The 17,068-nt window shown below is 38.3% G+C and overlaps 1 protein-coding gene across 2 annotated transcripts in view; it reads right to left on the bottom strand.

Annotated features, from left to right (window-relative positions):
• Nucleotides 1–17,068, bottom strand: part of ttll7 (tubulin tyrosine ligase-like family, member 7) — a 148,001-nt gene that overhangs the window by 58,847 nt on the left and 72,086 nt on the right. For both annotated transcript variants that reach the window (XM_056243582.1, XM_056243581.1), the window contains exon 10: nucleotides 3,077–3,171. In XM_056243582.1, coding sequence (XP_056099557.1) covers nucleotides 3,077–3,171 — 95 coding nt within the window. The remainder of the gene's footprint in view (nucleotides 1–3,076; nucleotides 3,172–17,068) is intronic.

Consider the following 17,068-nt stretch of genomic DNA (forward strand, 5'->3'; position numbering starts at 1 on the left):
TGTTTTGTCAACAATAAACTAATCAACTGTTATAGTGTTTGTTCCAATGCAAGCTAGATATCAAAATAATGAATCCTTAACTTTGAAATATGTATGATAAAATGTATTGGCCTACTTTAAAAAATAATACTTTATAAGAGATGTATGGAAAAAGACATTTTTCTTTTCAAGATGTTTCTAACTCTAACTTTGAACCAATTCTATAGAATGGCCCATATAACCTATTTGAACAGGATTTGTTTCCAGGTATGACTAAAAATGTGCTTTTGACTTTCATTTATATTTTGATTATTTATATATATATTTATGTATGTTTGTGTGTATATATATATATATAGGCATATATATATATATTGTCCTTGCATTCTTTCTTGTGTGACACACCTGAATGAAAGGCTCATTATGCAGGTCTTTGTCTTCTCAGGTGAGAATCCCCTAATTATACATGAGGGGGTTGGGGCGTTCACGCCCATTCGCATATTGCCTTTCCAAACAAAAAAAATGTTTTTCACAATTTATAACAATCTATTGTTTTATGTGAATGATTAGGCAGGATGATTTTCAGATCATTTTGAAGCAAAAACTCTAGGCCACAACATCCATTAGTCAAAAGTCTTGTGGACACATATTTAGTATGTGTTTTGTGGCCTTATTTCAGAAACTTTAATTTTTAGTTTTATCAATAACCATGCATAAACAATATTCTCTCAGAAAATACAAACATGTACATACATGTTGCTCACATATTATGGTAGCCATATTTGTGCTAAATAGAGTGTAATTTCACCTGTGCCATTAATATGTTTATAAGCAAATGAAAAAAGCACAAATGTCAGGGCATGTCAAAACATCTCAAGGACCCCAAAAACACCTTAGACCCCAGAGGGTTAAGAAGCCTATGGAGGAGTGATCCAGCTCTCAGATTTAATCAAAAATATCTTAATTTGTGTTCCGAAGATGAACGAAAGTCTTACGGGGTTGGAACAACATGAGGGTGAGTAATTACTGACAGAATTTTCATTTTTGGGTGAACTAACCCTTTAAGGTTATTTCTATTCGTTACGATATTGATATATGAACTGATGTTGTCAAGTAAGCTTCATGCTTTCCCTGTTGCGAGCGTGCAACTCCTCTAAACTGTAGTCTACGGGTGCTGCACTGTTGACTGCTGCTCATTTTCCCCCGAGAATATCATGTTAACAACAACCCTTTAGAAAACGTAATTCCTTTGTGGATCCTCTTGATCTGCTTTCTCCATGTTTCTTTGACTAATCTCAGTGTCTCCGTCTCATGCACGCTGCACGCGAGTTAACTATGTTCGACACATTTAACTGGGAGTGGGGCCGTCCACACTGTTTTATCCATTGTAGGCACCGCTCACGTTGTGTTTTCGGCTTTGGAAACGGAAAGAACACAACTCCTCCAGACAATCTCTCGGGGTACCTAGTGTCCGATTTACAAACGCCGTGGGCGCACCGCTTCATCTTGCTTGGAGTCAATGTTTGACGGACCTGCTCACATAGTAACGGTTGCTATGATGTGTGATTGGACAATGGACGTTTTGTGGGAGGAGCCTGCGAACGGTCAATTACTGTAATTATTTTAAAGCAACACCAAGTAACTTTTTCTCTGCGGTCGCCCTACAGGTTGGAAGCGGAATTGTCCATTACTGCTGTCGTAAATAATTTAGCCTACCGCATCCTACTGTCGCACTCACACGCACATGCTCTCTGTTTATCCGGCACCAGCTTTGGAATCAACAATGGCCACAGACAAGGTAAAGTATGATGCATGATTTTATGAAAGTGTAGTTGTAGTCTACTGCCGAGTACGCTCCAGCTATCGGCAATTGTAACGCTTGCCGTAAAGCAAGTCAAATTTGTAGTTTTCTTAGGTCTCATTCGCACTACAGAAAGGCGACCCGATCTGGCAATCTTACATAGCGTGGATATATCAGATAAAGGACCGCAAAGCGGTGGCATAAGTGCATTTCACCATGTCACGACTTGATGAACCACTGAAACGATTTTGAAAACATTATTTTAAGGTAAAATTTCTTACTTAGTGTTGCTTTAAAATTATAACTATAAATATTATATGCCTGAGACGAGTGGGATAAAATAATTTGCTCACCTTGTTATAACCATTTAAATTCAGCAAACCTGGTAATTCACATTATATCAATTCTGATGGCAAAAGAGAGGAATGCGACATACAGTATTATACTATCTGTAAACTACAACAGTAACTATTAAGTAGAACTTCATCCTAAAAAAGTAGTCCCATTGCATAAAAAGTGATTTAGACAAATTTAGGCAACTAGACAATTTTAGGCAAAATAATATCCTTTTTTTTTTTCAAATATCCTGTCGCTAGGGCTTAACTTCAACCAAGAATGCTTCTTTAAATTCAAACAAAAATACAGTGGTCCCAAACAATCCAAAGCAAGTGAGATTTGCTTTAAACAAAAACAACTGAAATCTTGTTCAAAATGAAGACAAAAAATATTGTGACATTTTGTGGTTATCAATCTTGAGTTGAGTTTGTCTTTAAACCTGTATGAACTCCATACATCTACTAAATATCATCTTGATATCAGTTGCATAAGGGTCACGGCAAAATGTCTCAGTTAGTTTGTGAAAAAAGATAGATAGCCCTGAAAAAAGATTGGCCTATCACCATTTGTTTGCAAATGCCACTTGTTTTAATATTTTGTCATGCAAAGCAGTGACTTTCAGATATTTTTAAGTATAGCTTAAAAAGTGTCCAAATACTTTTTTGGGGCCTTCACACTGCAACAGAACATACTGTAAATACCACAGGTGCTGCACGTAATGTGCGCACAATAAACAAAAACTCCAAAATAATTTTTTATTCTTAAATCTTAAATCAAACAGTAGCTAAAACAAATGCATGAGGACCCATCAAAGAGTTTCAGACAACTTTTTAGTTGAGATCAAGGAATCAATATTTTTTTAAAAAGACTGGTGGACAGCTGACAATGGAGAGTGAGTTTTCTCATTAACTCATTCGCTTCTCTTTCTAATAGGACTCTGGAGAGAGTAATGCTTCATACCTGATGTTGAGCAGTTTCAAGGCATTGAGTAAAGCCCCCTTCTTCACATCGTAATCAATCTTTTGATCTGTCCCAAAACTCGGAGCACGATTGATCTGTAGAGGGGAAAAAAAGAGAGAGAGATGTTTTGCTTTCATATTGTTTTCTTCAATTTCAAAATCAAAACCTGAAGCAATTACCAACTTTTAAAGGGGACTGAGAACCCACAGTAGAAACGGTCACTATTACCCATTAGTGAAATCAGAGGCATCAGCTCTCATTAAAAACAAGTTCTGTCTTAGTGTCCCAAGAACCGCACTGATGTTGAGAATATAGAGTGCCTCATGTACTACAGTAGTCAACATTTGAAGTGGATCAAAACCTTTCATCAAAGTTATACATGAATTTTGAACAATACCCGGTCTTGTCTTAGGACAACTTTTTTTTTTATGCACTTCAAATGTTGACTATACTGTATATTAATATATAAGTCTTCTGAAGCTAAAAGACAGCTTTGTGTGAGAAACAGACAGAAATGTATACTATTATTCACTGAAAACCGTCCCTTCCAATGAGTTCTTAACAGCAAAGAGCATATTACTGGACTCAAGAACCAGGTCAGTCTGATTTGTGAATGTCATTGTAAAATTCATTGAAAAGGTTAGACTCAAAAGAACAATTTTGGTCACAAATCAGGTATTGCTCAGCAAAAATATTAGATAGAATCTCCACATCCACGTCCATATTGGATCCAGCCTCTTTACCAGATCCAGTGAGAAGCCATCCATTTAGTTTGGTATCGAAAACTGTCTACAGTTTTGTCTGATATCCAAAATCAGGTTTAAAAAGAAAATGCATTTTGTCTGGTACCTTAAACTGAATAACTAAAAATCTTCAAGGAACACACAAATTTAACCATGTTTATGATATTTTTATTTATAATTTTTAAAGTTTGAAAGCGTCTCTGGGTATGAAACCGGGTTCCGATTCCCCTACGAAAGAGACAACTTAATTGTCCGCTCATTGTAATGGCATGGAAAAGAGCATGGAAAACAAATCTTAAAATTGTTATACCTGGGAGAAAGAAAATCAGGTGGGTTTGGAACAACATGAGGGCGAGTAAATGATGACCTCTATGGAGTGAAGCGCTGCATGCAGGTCATGCGACGTTCAAAGTTCAAACAATTGCAACTTTGATCTTGTTTGCTACTGAGCTTTCAAAGCACAGCCAATGATTACTAGACAATTCACATATCATTGCGTATGTGGTGCCATTAAATCAAAAGATGGAAGAAAGACTGCATGTCTATTTTCATCGAGTTTGTGACACAAAGGCATATCATGATCTGATGCTATCTGCTACTCTTCAGTGCTACAGACATTTCCTGGCTTGCTTGTTACATGACAAAACATCTGTTGTTGTTCTTTAAATATGATGTCTGATTGGGACAAAAGTGATCAGCCAGGCAACAAACCAACCAGTCCATTATGCTGAACCTGTCAGCACTTGGGTTTGATGACTTCTTTTGTTTTCTTTTCTCTTTGGTTTCTGTCTCTTCCACGTGAGACCACGCTCAGCCGATCGCGTGCTGCAATCAGTGTGGCCGCTCATTATCGCTCACCTGTTTCTCTTTGTCTCTTGATTTCTCTGCTATATATATATATATATCCTTTGTTTCCCTCTGTTCTCTGCCAGTGTGTTTTGTGTCTCCAGCCTCTTTTGCCGTTATTTTGTTAAGTTTGGGATTAGGCTTGGGCGGTATCCAAATTTTGATACCGTCAAACCTCCTCCCTATTTTACCGCGGTATACGGTATTACCGCGTGACTAATTAAAAATGATGACATAAGGCTCAGACGGCATCACCAAACTGTTGGTTTGTGCAGGGATGAGTCACAATTTTCGAATATTCAATTATTTGATTTTATTATAGAAAATGGAATAGGTTGTGGGATTATTGTCTATAAAAAATCCCCATGTTTTCCGTTCTGATGCGGTGGTGACACGTTCAACCAGAGGGTGGCGATGCCAATAATGCATCTAAAAGCTGTCAATCAACTCTCAGACAACAGGAGAAGATGCACATTGTCTCACACCAGAGCATGTGAGCGGAGTGGTAATATTTCCTCCAGAGCAGAGAGCGCATTTCTGAAGATCACGCGCCGCTCGCCCAGTCCACTCAGCGTCGCGCGCTCAGAACGCCCGCAGTGACATGCTGGTTAGAAAACATGTGAAGTAGGGCTGCCCGTGCACGACTAAAGTTTTTTTTTTCTAGTTGACTAGTAGTAGTTGATTTAAGCCATTAGTCTAATCACATATTTATATTGATTAAATTACTTAAATATATATAGGAGAGAATGCTAAACCATAATGAGCGTTTTCGTAATATATTGCCTATTCTGCATCGCAAAGCACGCATAAAGCTTGGCACAAAGAACCGGCAAAAGTAATTATGCATGAAACATTTGAATTGTTTATTAATAAAAAACGTTCTATGTCAGTGGCTGCACAGATAAAGTTTACGATGCAGACTCGCATCTTCGCAGTAGTGAACGCGCATAGATAGAAATGCACACTTCATATGAATTAGCCTACAGAGAGCAGGCCATTTCTTTTAGTTTTTAATTGTTTTGTTTAAAAGTAGACATTTCAAGCTTATTATATATATACACTTCTCAGATATTTAAGGCATCTATCTTATACGCTGAGTTTCGTTCTTTTTAGGAGACGCGCTCCAGTTCACGCGCCGGCTTATATTGTCTAATATATATCCTTCTTATTTATTAATCCAGGCAATTCGTTGATGAAACATTGATTAAAATGAAGATACAATTTATGCGAAACGAAATTCACTTTAAAGAAAGGCTTTCTACAAAACAAAACGTAATAAGTGGTCAAAAATCATGTCTGACCCATTCCAAATGTTTTCCGATATTGGGCATCTTATGATCCTATCTTATTCATCTCATGCAGTTTCCTTTTCATATAATCAACATTGATGAAATAAAAAAAAAATAACAACATTATATTATTAAACATAAATATGAAAAGAAATGAGTTTTTTTTTTTTTTTACTTATAACCTATTTAATAAGTGTCACACCGCTCCGCTGTATAGCTGTGTAGCCTACATGCATGTGTGCGTGCATATGGTGGAGGGGTGCGATTTTCGAATAATAATCAAATACCAGGCGATCTTCAAATATTATTTTTGCTTGAAATGCCCATCCCTGCCAAACTGCAGAAGTCGTGTTCTTCTTCGAGACCAGGTCACTCGGTGCGCAACCTGCCATCTTTCCCCCTCTCTCCCCCACTCTTTCTCCTCCACACTGTCACGTGATGACAACCACACATAAGCATTTTTAGCCATTAAATAAATTATATTTAATATTTAATCCTTTTCTCCTATATAAGTGCATTGGATTTTTTTTTATGACGGTATGACGATATTGAAACTGATACCGTTGCCATTTTTAGATCCCGCGGTATAAGATATTACCGTATTACCGCCCAAGCCTATTTGGGATCCCTGTTGGTTTTGGTTTGTTTAGTTTTTTTCTTCTGCCCAGTTGTGTTTCGGTTGGCTGTTTGCCACCCGGAACTCTCCATCGGGTTTTGAGCATCTGACCTGGTTCTGGTTTTCTCCTGGTTTCTGGAGTCTGGATTCTCCCTCAGTACATTGCTTGCCTGCTTGGACTGTCTTGCCATTCTATCAGTGTAATCTTGACCGTGAGCTTGGATTTCTCTATTTCTATCTCCCCCTTGTTTGATCTCTCTGTTCGTCTTATTTGCTGATGGACTGATCTGGATTTCAACACCAGCCAATTTGAATTTCCCTCTACCAACTGCCCAGCAGCTCGCGTTGTTTATATGTGAGTTGCAATAAATAGTTTTTTCTGCTTTTGGGTCCTTCCTTTCAGAGAATGTAACAGAACCACCAATGATGATGCAGATAGACTTCACCACTTATCGGCACAATATTTTATCTATTTTGCATGAGGAATCTATTCAAGTGCTGCCACTTAGTGGATGTCTGACAGCTGACTGGGAAAGAAATCATCACTAAATGCAAATATATTGTTAGTCCCTTTCATTCTGTCATTACCCAGTGTGATGAGTGCGCATTTATGTGTTATATGTATCAGATCAGCTTTGTTTGGTTCGCTTTGAATGGAATAATGGCACGATCTAAACGCATGAAAACCAAAGCTTTGCATTCTGCTTTACATATTTGTTTGAATTAAATCATTTATAACCATTCAGACTGATTTGAGCAGTTAATTAGAGATAATTGAGCAATAGAATGTCTTTCCGTGCATTAGTATAATCTGTCACATTCCTGCCAACACAAGCTAATTCATCAGATGCCAGAGTTATTTTCTCTGTGGAACAGGGGGGGGAAAACAGCACAGGAAATAAGACTAGCTCGTGATATCTGCACAATCGCAGTGATATATGGTAATATTCATTCATAACTTTTATGCACAGTGCTGCAGTATTTGAAATGTTGACCAGAAACTCAATCTTTTGCTGTTCTTATTGTTGCAAGGGACAGAAAAACAACTATAATTTAAGAAATTCAAGTGAAAAAAGCTTACAATATTCTTAATAAATACCGTGCCATATTTTAGTTTAAGAAACATACACTTCTGATAAAAAGTTTGAAATAATTTTCATTTTTTAGTTTTTCAAGGAAGTCTCTTATGCTTAGCATGGCTTAATCTATTTGATAAAAAATATAGTAAAACGGAAATATTATTAGTTTTTAAAATTACAGTTTTATATTAAAATATTTTAAAATATAAATATTAATTTTTAATATTATAAATGTCTTTATGGTCATGTTTAATCAATTTAATGTATCCTTGCTGAATAAAATTATGAATTTATTTAGAATGGTATAGTTTTATAATGGTTTCACACAAAAATATTAAGCAGCAACAACTGTTTTCAGCATTGATAATAATACGGCGGGTCAGGCAAAAACTAGGAGAAGGATCTTAACGCAGCCTTTTTATTATAAACAAAAAACAATGAGGTTCATCCAAATAGTAGAAATCTCAAGTGGCAGTAAAAACAACACAAGATAAAGAAAAGAACTAACCGAAGGATATATACTGTATATAAAGGATAATGAGAACTAAACTAGAAATCGGTGGAAGTAATCAATCAAAAAAATTAGTAATTATGAAAACAAAATGAAACCATGACAACCAAAGAAACAGAGAGGAAACACATGATATACAAACTAACGCTGCGTCCGAAATTGCATACTGTTTGAGTAGGTGCAACATTTTAATTTTAATTTACATGTACTTCGCGACCATTAAAAAATATATATTCTATATAGTATGAATATGGGTAGTATGAATGAAATTCGGACTAACTACATCCGCCATGTTTTTACTGTCATGTGACCTACCAATGGCAGTTGCATGACTTCACCACCTTTCACAAATCCTCTTCAGTGGCCTCATGGGATAGTAGAGTGTCCATCAAATGTGCACTTAAGAATCTCAGTGTAGTAAGTCAGTAGTAAGACATCCGGGTACTTTTCGTATACTGTTTTTTGAATACTATGATTTCGTATATATTACTCTTTTGGACTACTGTTTTTCAAATACTTTTGGCCTACTGTTTTTCTAAGTAAGAAATAATTTGATTTCGTGACATTACCCGCCTTTCTCAGTAGGCATCTCCTGCCGCTGTGAGAGGAACAACATAAGTGGAGGGAAGGTGGAGGAAATGTTGAGGAAGAGAACATGGGGGAGCCGGCGGCAGACAAGACCATGGGGAGTGGAGTTAGGGTCCCTTGATCGACCCAAATAGGAGCCAGGAAGAGGATGACCCACGTGTAACGGAGCAAGGGCGGAGCCCGCCCGACAGAGGTGAAGTCGGGCGTGGTGGAGAGGGACAGCAAGACCAGGAGACACCGTAGGACTAGGGGGCCAAAGCAGAGCAGAGGTAATGAGCAGCCTAGGTGGAGCCAGGGAGATGGAGGACTGAGGCAGAGCCTGGTGTGAGTGAGAACTGAGGAGGAGCTGGAGGGTAGGAGGAGCCCGACAGAGCCAAAAGGGTTGGAGGGACGAGGTGGTGCCAAGAAGAGGATGACCCACGTGTAACGGAGCAAGGGCGGAACCCGGGCTCCGCCTGACAGAGGGGAAGTCGTGCGTGATGGAGACCCAGGCGCATTCTGAGGGACGGCAAGACCAGGATACACCGTAGGACCAGGGGGCCAAGGCAGAGCCGAGGTAATGAGCAGCCTAGGTGGAACCAGGGAGACGGAGGACTGAGGCAGAGCCTGTGTGAATGAGAACCGAGGAGGAGCCGGAGGGAAGGAGGAGTCCGACAGAGCCAAAAGGGTTGGAGGGACGAGGTGGAGCCAGGGAGATGGAGGACTGAGGCAGAGCCGGGTTGAGTGAGGACTGAGGCAGAGCCGATGTGAACGAGGACTGAGGCAGAGCCGGAGGGAAGATGGAGCCCGACAGAGCCGAAAGGGTTGGAGGGACGAGGTGGAGCCAGGGTGATGGAGGACTGAGTGAGAGCTGGTGTGAGTGAGGACTGAGGAGGAGCCGGAGGGAAGGAGGAGCTCGACAGAGCCGAAAGGGTTGGAGGGACGAGGTGGTGCTAGGGTGACGGGGGACTGAGGCAGGGCTGTTGTGAGTGAGGACTGAGGAGGAGCCGGAGGGAAGGAGGAGCTCGACAGAGCCGAAAGGGTTGGAGGGATGAGGTGGAGCCAGGGTGACGGAGGACTGAGGCAGAGCCGGTGTGAGTGAGGACTGAGGAGGAGCCAGAGGGAAGGAGGAGCCCGACAGAGCTGAAATGGTTGGAGGGACGAGGTGGAGTCATTGTCCCAGAAGTCCGTGGCAGAGGCAGAGCGACGAAGGGACGAGTGAGCCCAGTGGAGCCAAAAGAATGACAGTCCCAGGTAGAGCTGAGGGAGTAAGGAGCCAAGGCGGAGCCCAGGGCTCCAGACTAACTTTTTTCACCTCCGTCCTGGAACCGTCCTGAAAACCAATTTGAACCGTCCTAAAGTGAATGTCAACCGTCCCAAAATAAAACTGTTGTTTCTGTACTTTGTTATTATGATCTATAGTTATAGTTGTTAGTAGTTTTTTGTATTCATGCAGAATAAATCTTTTTTTTCCCTTTTTATTTTTTTTACATATACGAAAATTAAGAGAAAAATACATACAGCTCAAAACGTTTTTGAGTTGGTTGAGTTGGTTGGATTAAACAATAACAAATACATACTGGTGACTAAATATCTCAAAGTGGTAATGTGTCATAGCTGATCATCTGGAAACGTGTAATTAAGAGAAAGGGCTTTAAAAAGTGTAATATGACTTCTCTAGAACACAGAATTTGGGGGAAATTCTGTCTCCATCTCAGTCTTTGTACTGAGATCTTCGTGCCGGAGAAAACATCTATTAACCTGTTAATATTAATGATTTTAAAGTTTGAACATGCAATACAGATACAGATTTAACTGCTTAAAATATCTTAAAATTAAATAAAACCACTTTTCCTAAAATAGAACAGTCTTCTTTTCAATTAATGATATATGCATTCTTTATAACTACTTGCATACATAATTATTTATTCTTTCAAGCAGCAGACATAGTTATTTGTATGAACTAATTATATTAAATATAACATTAAAGCTATTAACGAGCAGTGAATGCTTTTCTCTTTTTCTTTTGTTGCTTGATCAATATTAAGGACACGGACCGCATTAGGTTTATTACGCACTGTCACTTTAAGACGTCGGATCATGTCTAATGACATGCGGATACAATTGCACTGATGCACATCCGATTCTCTCACAACTGTTTAAGACATAACCAACATAGTTTACATGAATACTCTCCAAAACGGACATTTAGACATAATGTTGTGTGTATTTGTCCACTCAGACACGAAAGAGAGCTCAATCAGTCCTCGCGCGCTGTATAGGCGTCTATGTGCATGGCTGCACGCTTCGGTCGTGTGTGTGCGCACAGAAAACCGAATAGAGCTCTTTTTTGCGTCGTCACTCTTATTCAGATATATATCTCTGCTCTACTCATTCTCCCAGACGTTTACATATTTTAACGTTTTATGATGCAGCGCATGTCAACCCGTGTCCCGCTGGATAGATCAGCACGTTACAGAAATGTGCGCATCTACACGCAGAACATCAGTTATGACTGGATCGCTTCCCAAATCGTCACTATCTAACATTTTTGTCTAGTTTTTATTCGTTGAATATCTGTTGTTTAACCAGCGCAACATAGTCACCGCGGAACAAGTCTCCGGGTGAGTAGCCGGCCAGTGATAGTAACGTTAGGCTATATAGTAAGCATGAGAAGACGCGCTCCGTTGTAGTCAGCACTTGGTCGGTTAATTTTGACATTTTCTAAGTAAGTTAGCCCAATAGGCTAGAAATAAATGAACTCGCATACAAAAATATCTTTCGTCCTGTAGGCGTCCTGGAGAATATTTCTGTTCGTCCTAAACACATTTTATATCGTCCCCAGGACGATAGGACGCCGTTAGTCTCGAGCCCTGGCGGAGCCAATTGGTCGATGGGCCGAGGTGGAGTAATGGGCTCAGAGGCCCGAAGCAGAGCAAGGGAATCCTCACACCAAGGTGGAGCTGGAGACCGAGAAGCCCAAGGCTGATCCGAGCAGTTGAGCGGAGTCACAGAAAGAGGAACCAGGGCTGAAGGGATGCAGCGATATACAAAGTAAGAGTCCATCAAAACTTAAACTGTACGTGACATAATAACTGAACACAGATAATAAATGAGCACCAAATCAGCATATTAGAATGATTTCTTAAGACTGGAGTATTGGCAGCTGAAAATTCAGCTGTGCAATCACATGAATGAATTACATTTGAAAATATAATAAAATGGAAAAGTTATTTTAAATTGTAATAATATTTTAGAATATCACAGTTTTCACTGTATAAGTTTGATCAAATAAATGCAGCCTTGTTCAGAGACTTCTTTCAAAAATATTATAAAATCTTTTGATGGGTAATGTATATATGTACCAAAACTAACTATGCCATTAATAGACTTAAAGCAAAAAAGACTAGAAAAAAATATCATATTTAATACAAGAAGTCATAGTGTTATTGATGATTAATAAATCATAATAATCATCTGTATCTCAAATAAAACATACAGCCAAACAGAGCGAGGCCGGTGGCGCAGTGGTGTGAGGGCCTTGAGTATCACAGAAGGAGATCTGGGTGAATAAAAGGAGGAGTGATGACAGTGTGAGACAAGAGAGGACCAGGCCTGGAACATTTATGTTGAGTTTTTATTATGTTTTTATGCGGCAGTCGTCCGTAAGGGGCTGTCACTTTACTTTCATTTTGTTATGCGTTTATTCTATGATTCAAATTTGTTTGAACGTCTCCTTCTTCCCTGAACACAAACCTCTCTACAAATATGTTTAAATTAAATATATTGATTATCTGATGTCAACTAGACATTTGTGAAATAATGTTCATGACGGATTATATTATGAATTTTCAACCTTTTTGTTAACAGCTCACAACATTTTTCCACATAACAAAATCCTTTTTTTATACAATGCTCTTTTGATAGGATATTCATACCTTTTGTGAAAGGAATATGTTTGGAGCGATATGAGGATGAGGAAAGGGCAGCAGGATTTTTTGAAGAACAATTCCTAACGCTGCCATTTATCAGCAGGTAAGAATCCTGGAGGGTTTTCTTCACCTAAGATAATAATATGCTCTTTTGTATTCCATCCATGACAAATAACAGCAAAAGCATTCGTTCACTCTGCTGCCAGCTCCGATATTGCAAAAAAATTGTTTTGGGTACAGCTTTGCACATTACACTGTGTAAGACACACGGCATTGGTGCTTCAGCGTCAGCACGGACAAACGGTTTAAGAAAGATGGCAGCAACAGAGAGAGATGACAGCACACACAGCCACCCCTTGCTGGGCTCTTAATAGAGCTGCCCCGCTCGGATGTTAATCTCCCTCAGAAAGGTGATCGCTTAGGAGAGGAACGTAAGATGATATTTACATCACAACTGAGCGTCAGAGGGGGGTTTGGTGGGAGGGTGGACTAAATCAATGAATTTACTGTATCAGCCGTAACCTTAGCAGCAGTAACTGTAGCAGCAGAAGCTGATCCGGCTCACGCTTTCTTAGCTCTCCGAGCCGGGCCACGTCACCTCTCGCTGAGTAGATGCCCCGCAGATGGCCCATTTCACAAAGCAACAAAGACACCTCATCAAGATCTGCCACGCAGGAGTCCTGCAGATTTATTATTATTAATTCAACACCTTTTGACAAAAATCGTTCTGACGCAAGTAGATGTTACAAAAGCTCCCTGACACCATCAAAAGATTTCGCTGATATTTAATTTAAACACCTTCATTGTGTTTTTACTTAGACTTGTGGTATGGGGTCAAACTACAGGAAATCCAGCTGTTCTGAGATTAATGTATCTCTGTAGAGACCCCATTCAATCAAAAGTGTGGCTGTTAGCTCTGAAGTTGTCCATATGCTAGTGCACACTTAAAGGTTGACCAAAAGTCAAACTATAGCAGATAGACACATTTTAAATCTACAAGCTTTCCCTTCTTGGAAAAATAATAATAATAATTCCAGTGATGATCTAATAAGAATGATTGTCTAATGACACACTCAAAAAATAAAAAAGATCTCTCCTGTCAATATAAAGTGCTTCCTCAAAATAAATTGATGAAAACAAAACTAAAACAATGTCCAAAAACAGTGTCCCAAAAAGACATTGTCCAACAGCGACACCAGCAGGTAAAGTTATAGCGGGACGCCGCATCTCTCTTGCCTCCCCTGAGCCCATTTGACTTTTAACAGACCCCCTAAAGCGTGTGGTGGGTTTGGTGGAGGGTAATTGAGAATGAATGGGGGAAAGTCACGTGAAAGGAGGCAATGTCTCCATCACACTATGATGTGATTGGCTTGGTTCACGAGATAAATCCCGCCTCTTGTTTTCGTGATTGTTCCATGTTCGCGAATCAGTCTTGAATGAGCAAAATGATGCAGTTAATGGGAAGACTAATTACAAAGTAAATAAACAGCTCAGATATCACCACTTTATGTCACATCAAAATCAAACTTGAAATGGCCTGAAAACATGATGACTGTGGGGTTTTTAGTGAGCAATCAAAATGAGCAAATTAAAGATGCATCTTCGTGTCTGTGACCAGTGTTTGCGGAGCATGATGACTGATGATCCAAATATAGAGTATTAAAAAGAACAGATTAACATCAGTTAATAAAATACAATATATGGTTTATCACTGAACTTACTTCTAAATCCCATATGTGGGACCATACTCTCAGGAGCACAGAAATAAAAATCCCAAAAGTGTTACTGTTAAGTGTTACTAAAGTGTTACTGCCTTTAGTTATTATTTTGGAATTAATGTAAAAATGCTTAAAACACTAACTTGATGTGATTTACTTGATTTAATTACTTGTTAATGTAAAAATACGAAATAGATTTGTATTTGGTTTCTTTCCTTTTTTTTCTTTTTGATGTAATGTAAAGTAATTGGCAACATTAGGTGTAACTGGGACATGAATTTACATTTGATTTATTTAAAATAAACACCTGTGAGGACTTTGCCTCCTCATTTCAGGATACAATGCTATTGGTCAAGCAGATAGTCCCATAAACACTGTATAAGCCAACACTGCTGTGTTGGGCTGTTTAAACTTTTAAGAGATATTAACCTAGGAATGGCATACTTGCAGTTGCCTCTTTTACATACATTTGACATTTTATTAACAGAGAATGGCACGCATCATCTTTAAAACACAATACACATTTCCTCAAGTGTCACAGATTTTGCAATTGCATTCAAAGGTTTGTTGAAAAATAAATACATTGCATATCAAATAGGGAAAATACTGCTTAAGGGAAATCAAAGTTAAATAAAAAAAAATAAAAAAAAAACATCACTCAGTTTCAAAAAGTAACTTTCCTCAAAGTTTTGGTGTATTCATGCCCGGACAGTAATCCAAGAAACCACAGAGAGTGGATTATCATTTCACTGTGCAATCATTTCAGTGCATGCTATTAATTTAAATTAAGTTTACTTAGATTTTAAATATTTGCCTTCGTATTGTATATTACATTCTTAAACACATCAAAACTTTATGATTTGTTGTTTTTGTTGAGAAAATAAACAGTACATTTATGAATGGTTGTGTGCTTTAAATGTCCAGGTGCGATATAAATCTCTGGGATAGAATTTTGATAATAGTTATATGATATTTGAAATGATGCAAAGCATACAATGCATTACTATGCAGCAGTACCGAATGTGCCATCCCATGCATGCAGGATAAACAACATCAGGATAAACAAAAACAACACTTGCTCAAATTCTCTGTGCGCTGTACATGCAGGAATACTGATCTGAGTTCTGCTAATGGAGCAGCTGCAGAGAGAGACGTGCGGATCACGTTTCACATCCTTATCAATCACTGGTTTGTTCTTTTGTCACATTTGGAGAGGCTGCTTCCAACAGCGAAACCCAATCAGTGTTTCTGTGCGTGTTCAGGGCCAGCCGCTGACCTGACCCCCTTTCAGAAATTCCCAAACACACACTGACTGTCATACAAAATAAACACTCAAGTGAAAGAAATATTTAATGCAGGCCTTTATAAAGGATATTACTTCATTTAAAAATTATTTACATAAAAAAAAGCTAAGTAGTTTAGTTTTCCCTGATATAGACTGATGAATAGATCACTGGAATATTTGTGTTAATAAATCTGAAAAGAGCAGTACTCCAGAGCAACACTGCCACCTAGAGTTTCCACTCACTGAACCACTTTTATGACTTAATTAAAGGCATACAAATTAAATAGAGAAGTGTGACGGCTAATACATGCAAGGAAAATCAAATTAACCCTACAGCGAATGTGCTAGATATGTGTGGATACATATATGGCAAAAGCAGACATCTCATGACGCATGTCTTGCATAATTTATGATCATCCAGTGAGAAATCTTAAGAACGATGGCAGTTGTAAAATTCTGTTTTATGCATGAATTCCTAATGCGTGAAACCAAATTCATAGTGCTTAATGAATTAAAGCATCTGGTGGAATTTAAAAATATTTGTAAACCACCAAATAAACCGAGTGTTTTTAAGGTTCTTCTTAAATTTTTTATGTTCTTAAAAAACAAAACAAAACAAAAACTCCGCTATCTATGTACCGTCGTAAACCTCAAAATGGCCTGACCAGCATAGCTCAATTAAGAGGATGGTTAACCCATAAAGGACAAATTGTTGTTGTTGTTGTTGTAAAAAAAAAAAAATATGGAACACAAAATTGAAATAATTCATAGTATCCACCACTGTCCATCTCTAAAAAGTATTTTTTTTTAAAGCATCCAGAATGTAGAAAATGTAAAGCCTGTTTCTCACACAAAGCTATGACAAGAGCTGTGTAACAGTTCTATTAAAAAATTCCACTTTTGTGTTCCAAGAAAATAACAGTTTACCACCTTTTAACCACTATTGGTTTATGGAGATCTGCTTTATATTAATGCACCAGTACATTATTTGAAATAAATTGATACCGTCTATCATAGCGCTTTATGTTTCAATACTGGTAATAGTTATCAAGCACATCATTGCACTTTATATGATAAAGCCGAGTTGATACTCGAAGAAGTTTTAACTGGTGTTGTTTTATTTATACGTCTATGTGTGGTCTAATTCCATCTTATTTGTCTCTCTGCGTTTCTAAAACAAATGTATGCTACAATCTCCATTCTAATGATTTGTTATATTTTAAGGTTCCTCGGGTTCGAACAGAGCTAGGAAAAAAAGGCTTTAAATATAATGCTTCATCTGCTTGGAATAATTTACTAAACATCTTAAAGCTGACTATGCTTAAACGAGTTTAAGTTACGTTTAACTGATTATGTGTTTTATCCTTTGGTAAATTGCTGTTGTGATCCTTGACTGTGTTTTTGAT

This window comes from Rhinichthys klamathensis, unplaced genomic scaffold, assembly GCF_029890125.1.
Source record: "Rhinichthys klamathensis goyatoka isolate OS25496 unplaced genomic scaffold, OSU_Roscu_1.1 h1tg000814l_1, whole genome shotgun sequence".
Lineage (NCBI taxonomy): Eukaryota > Metazoa > Chordata > Actinopteri > Cypriniformes > Leuciscidae > Rhinichthys > Rhinichthys klamathensis.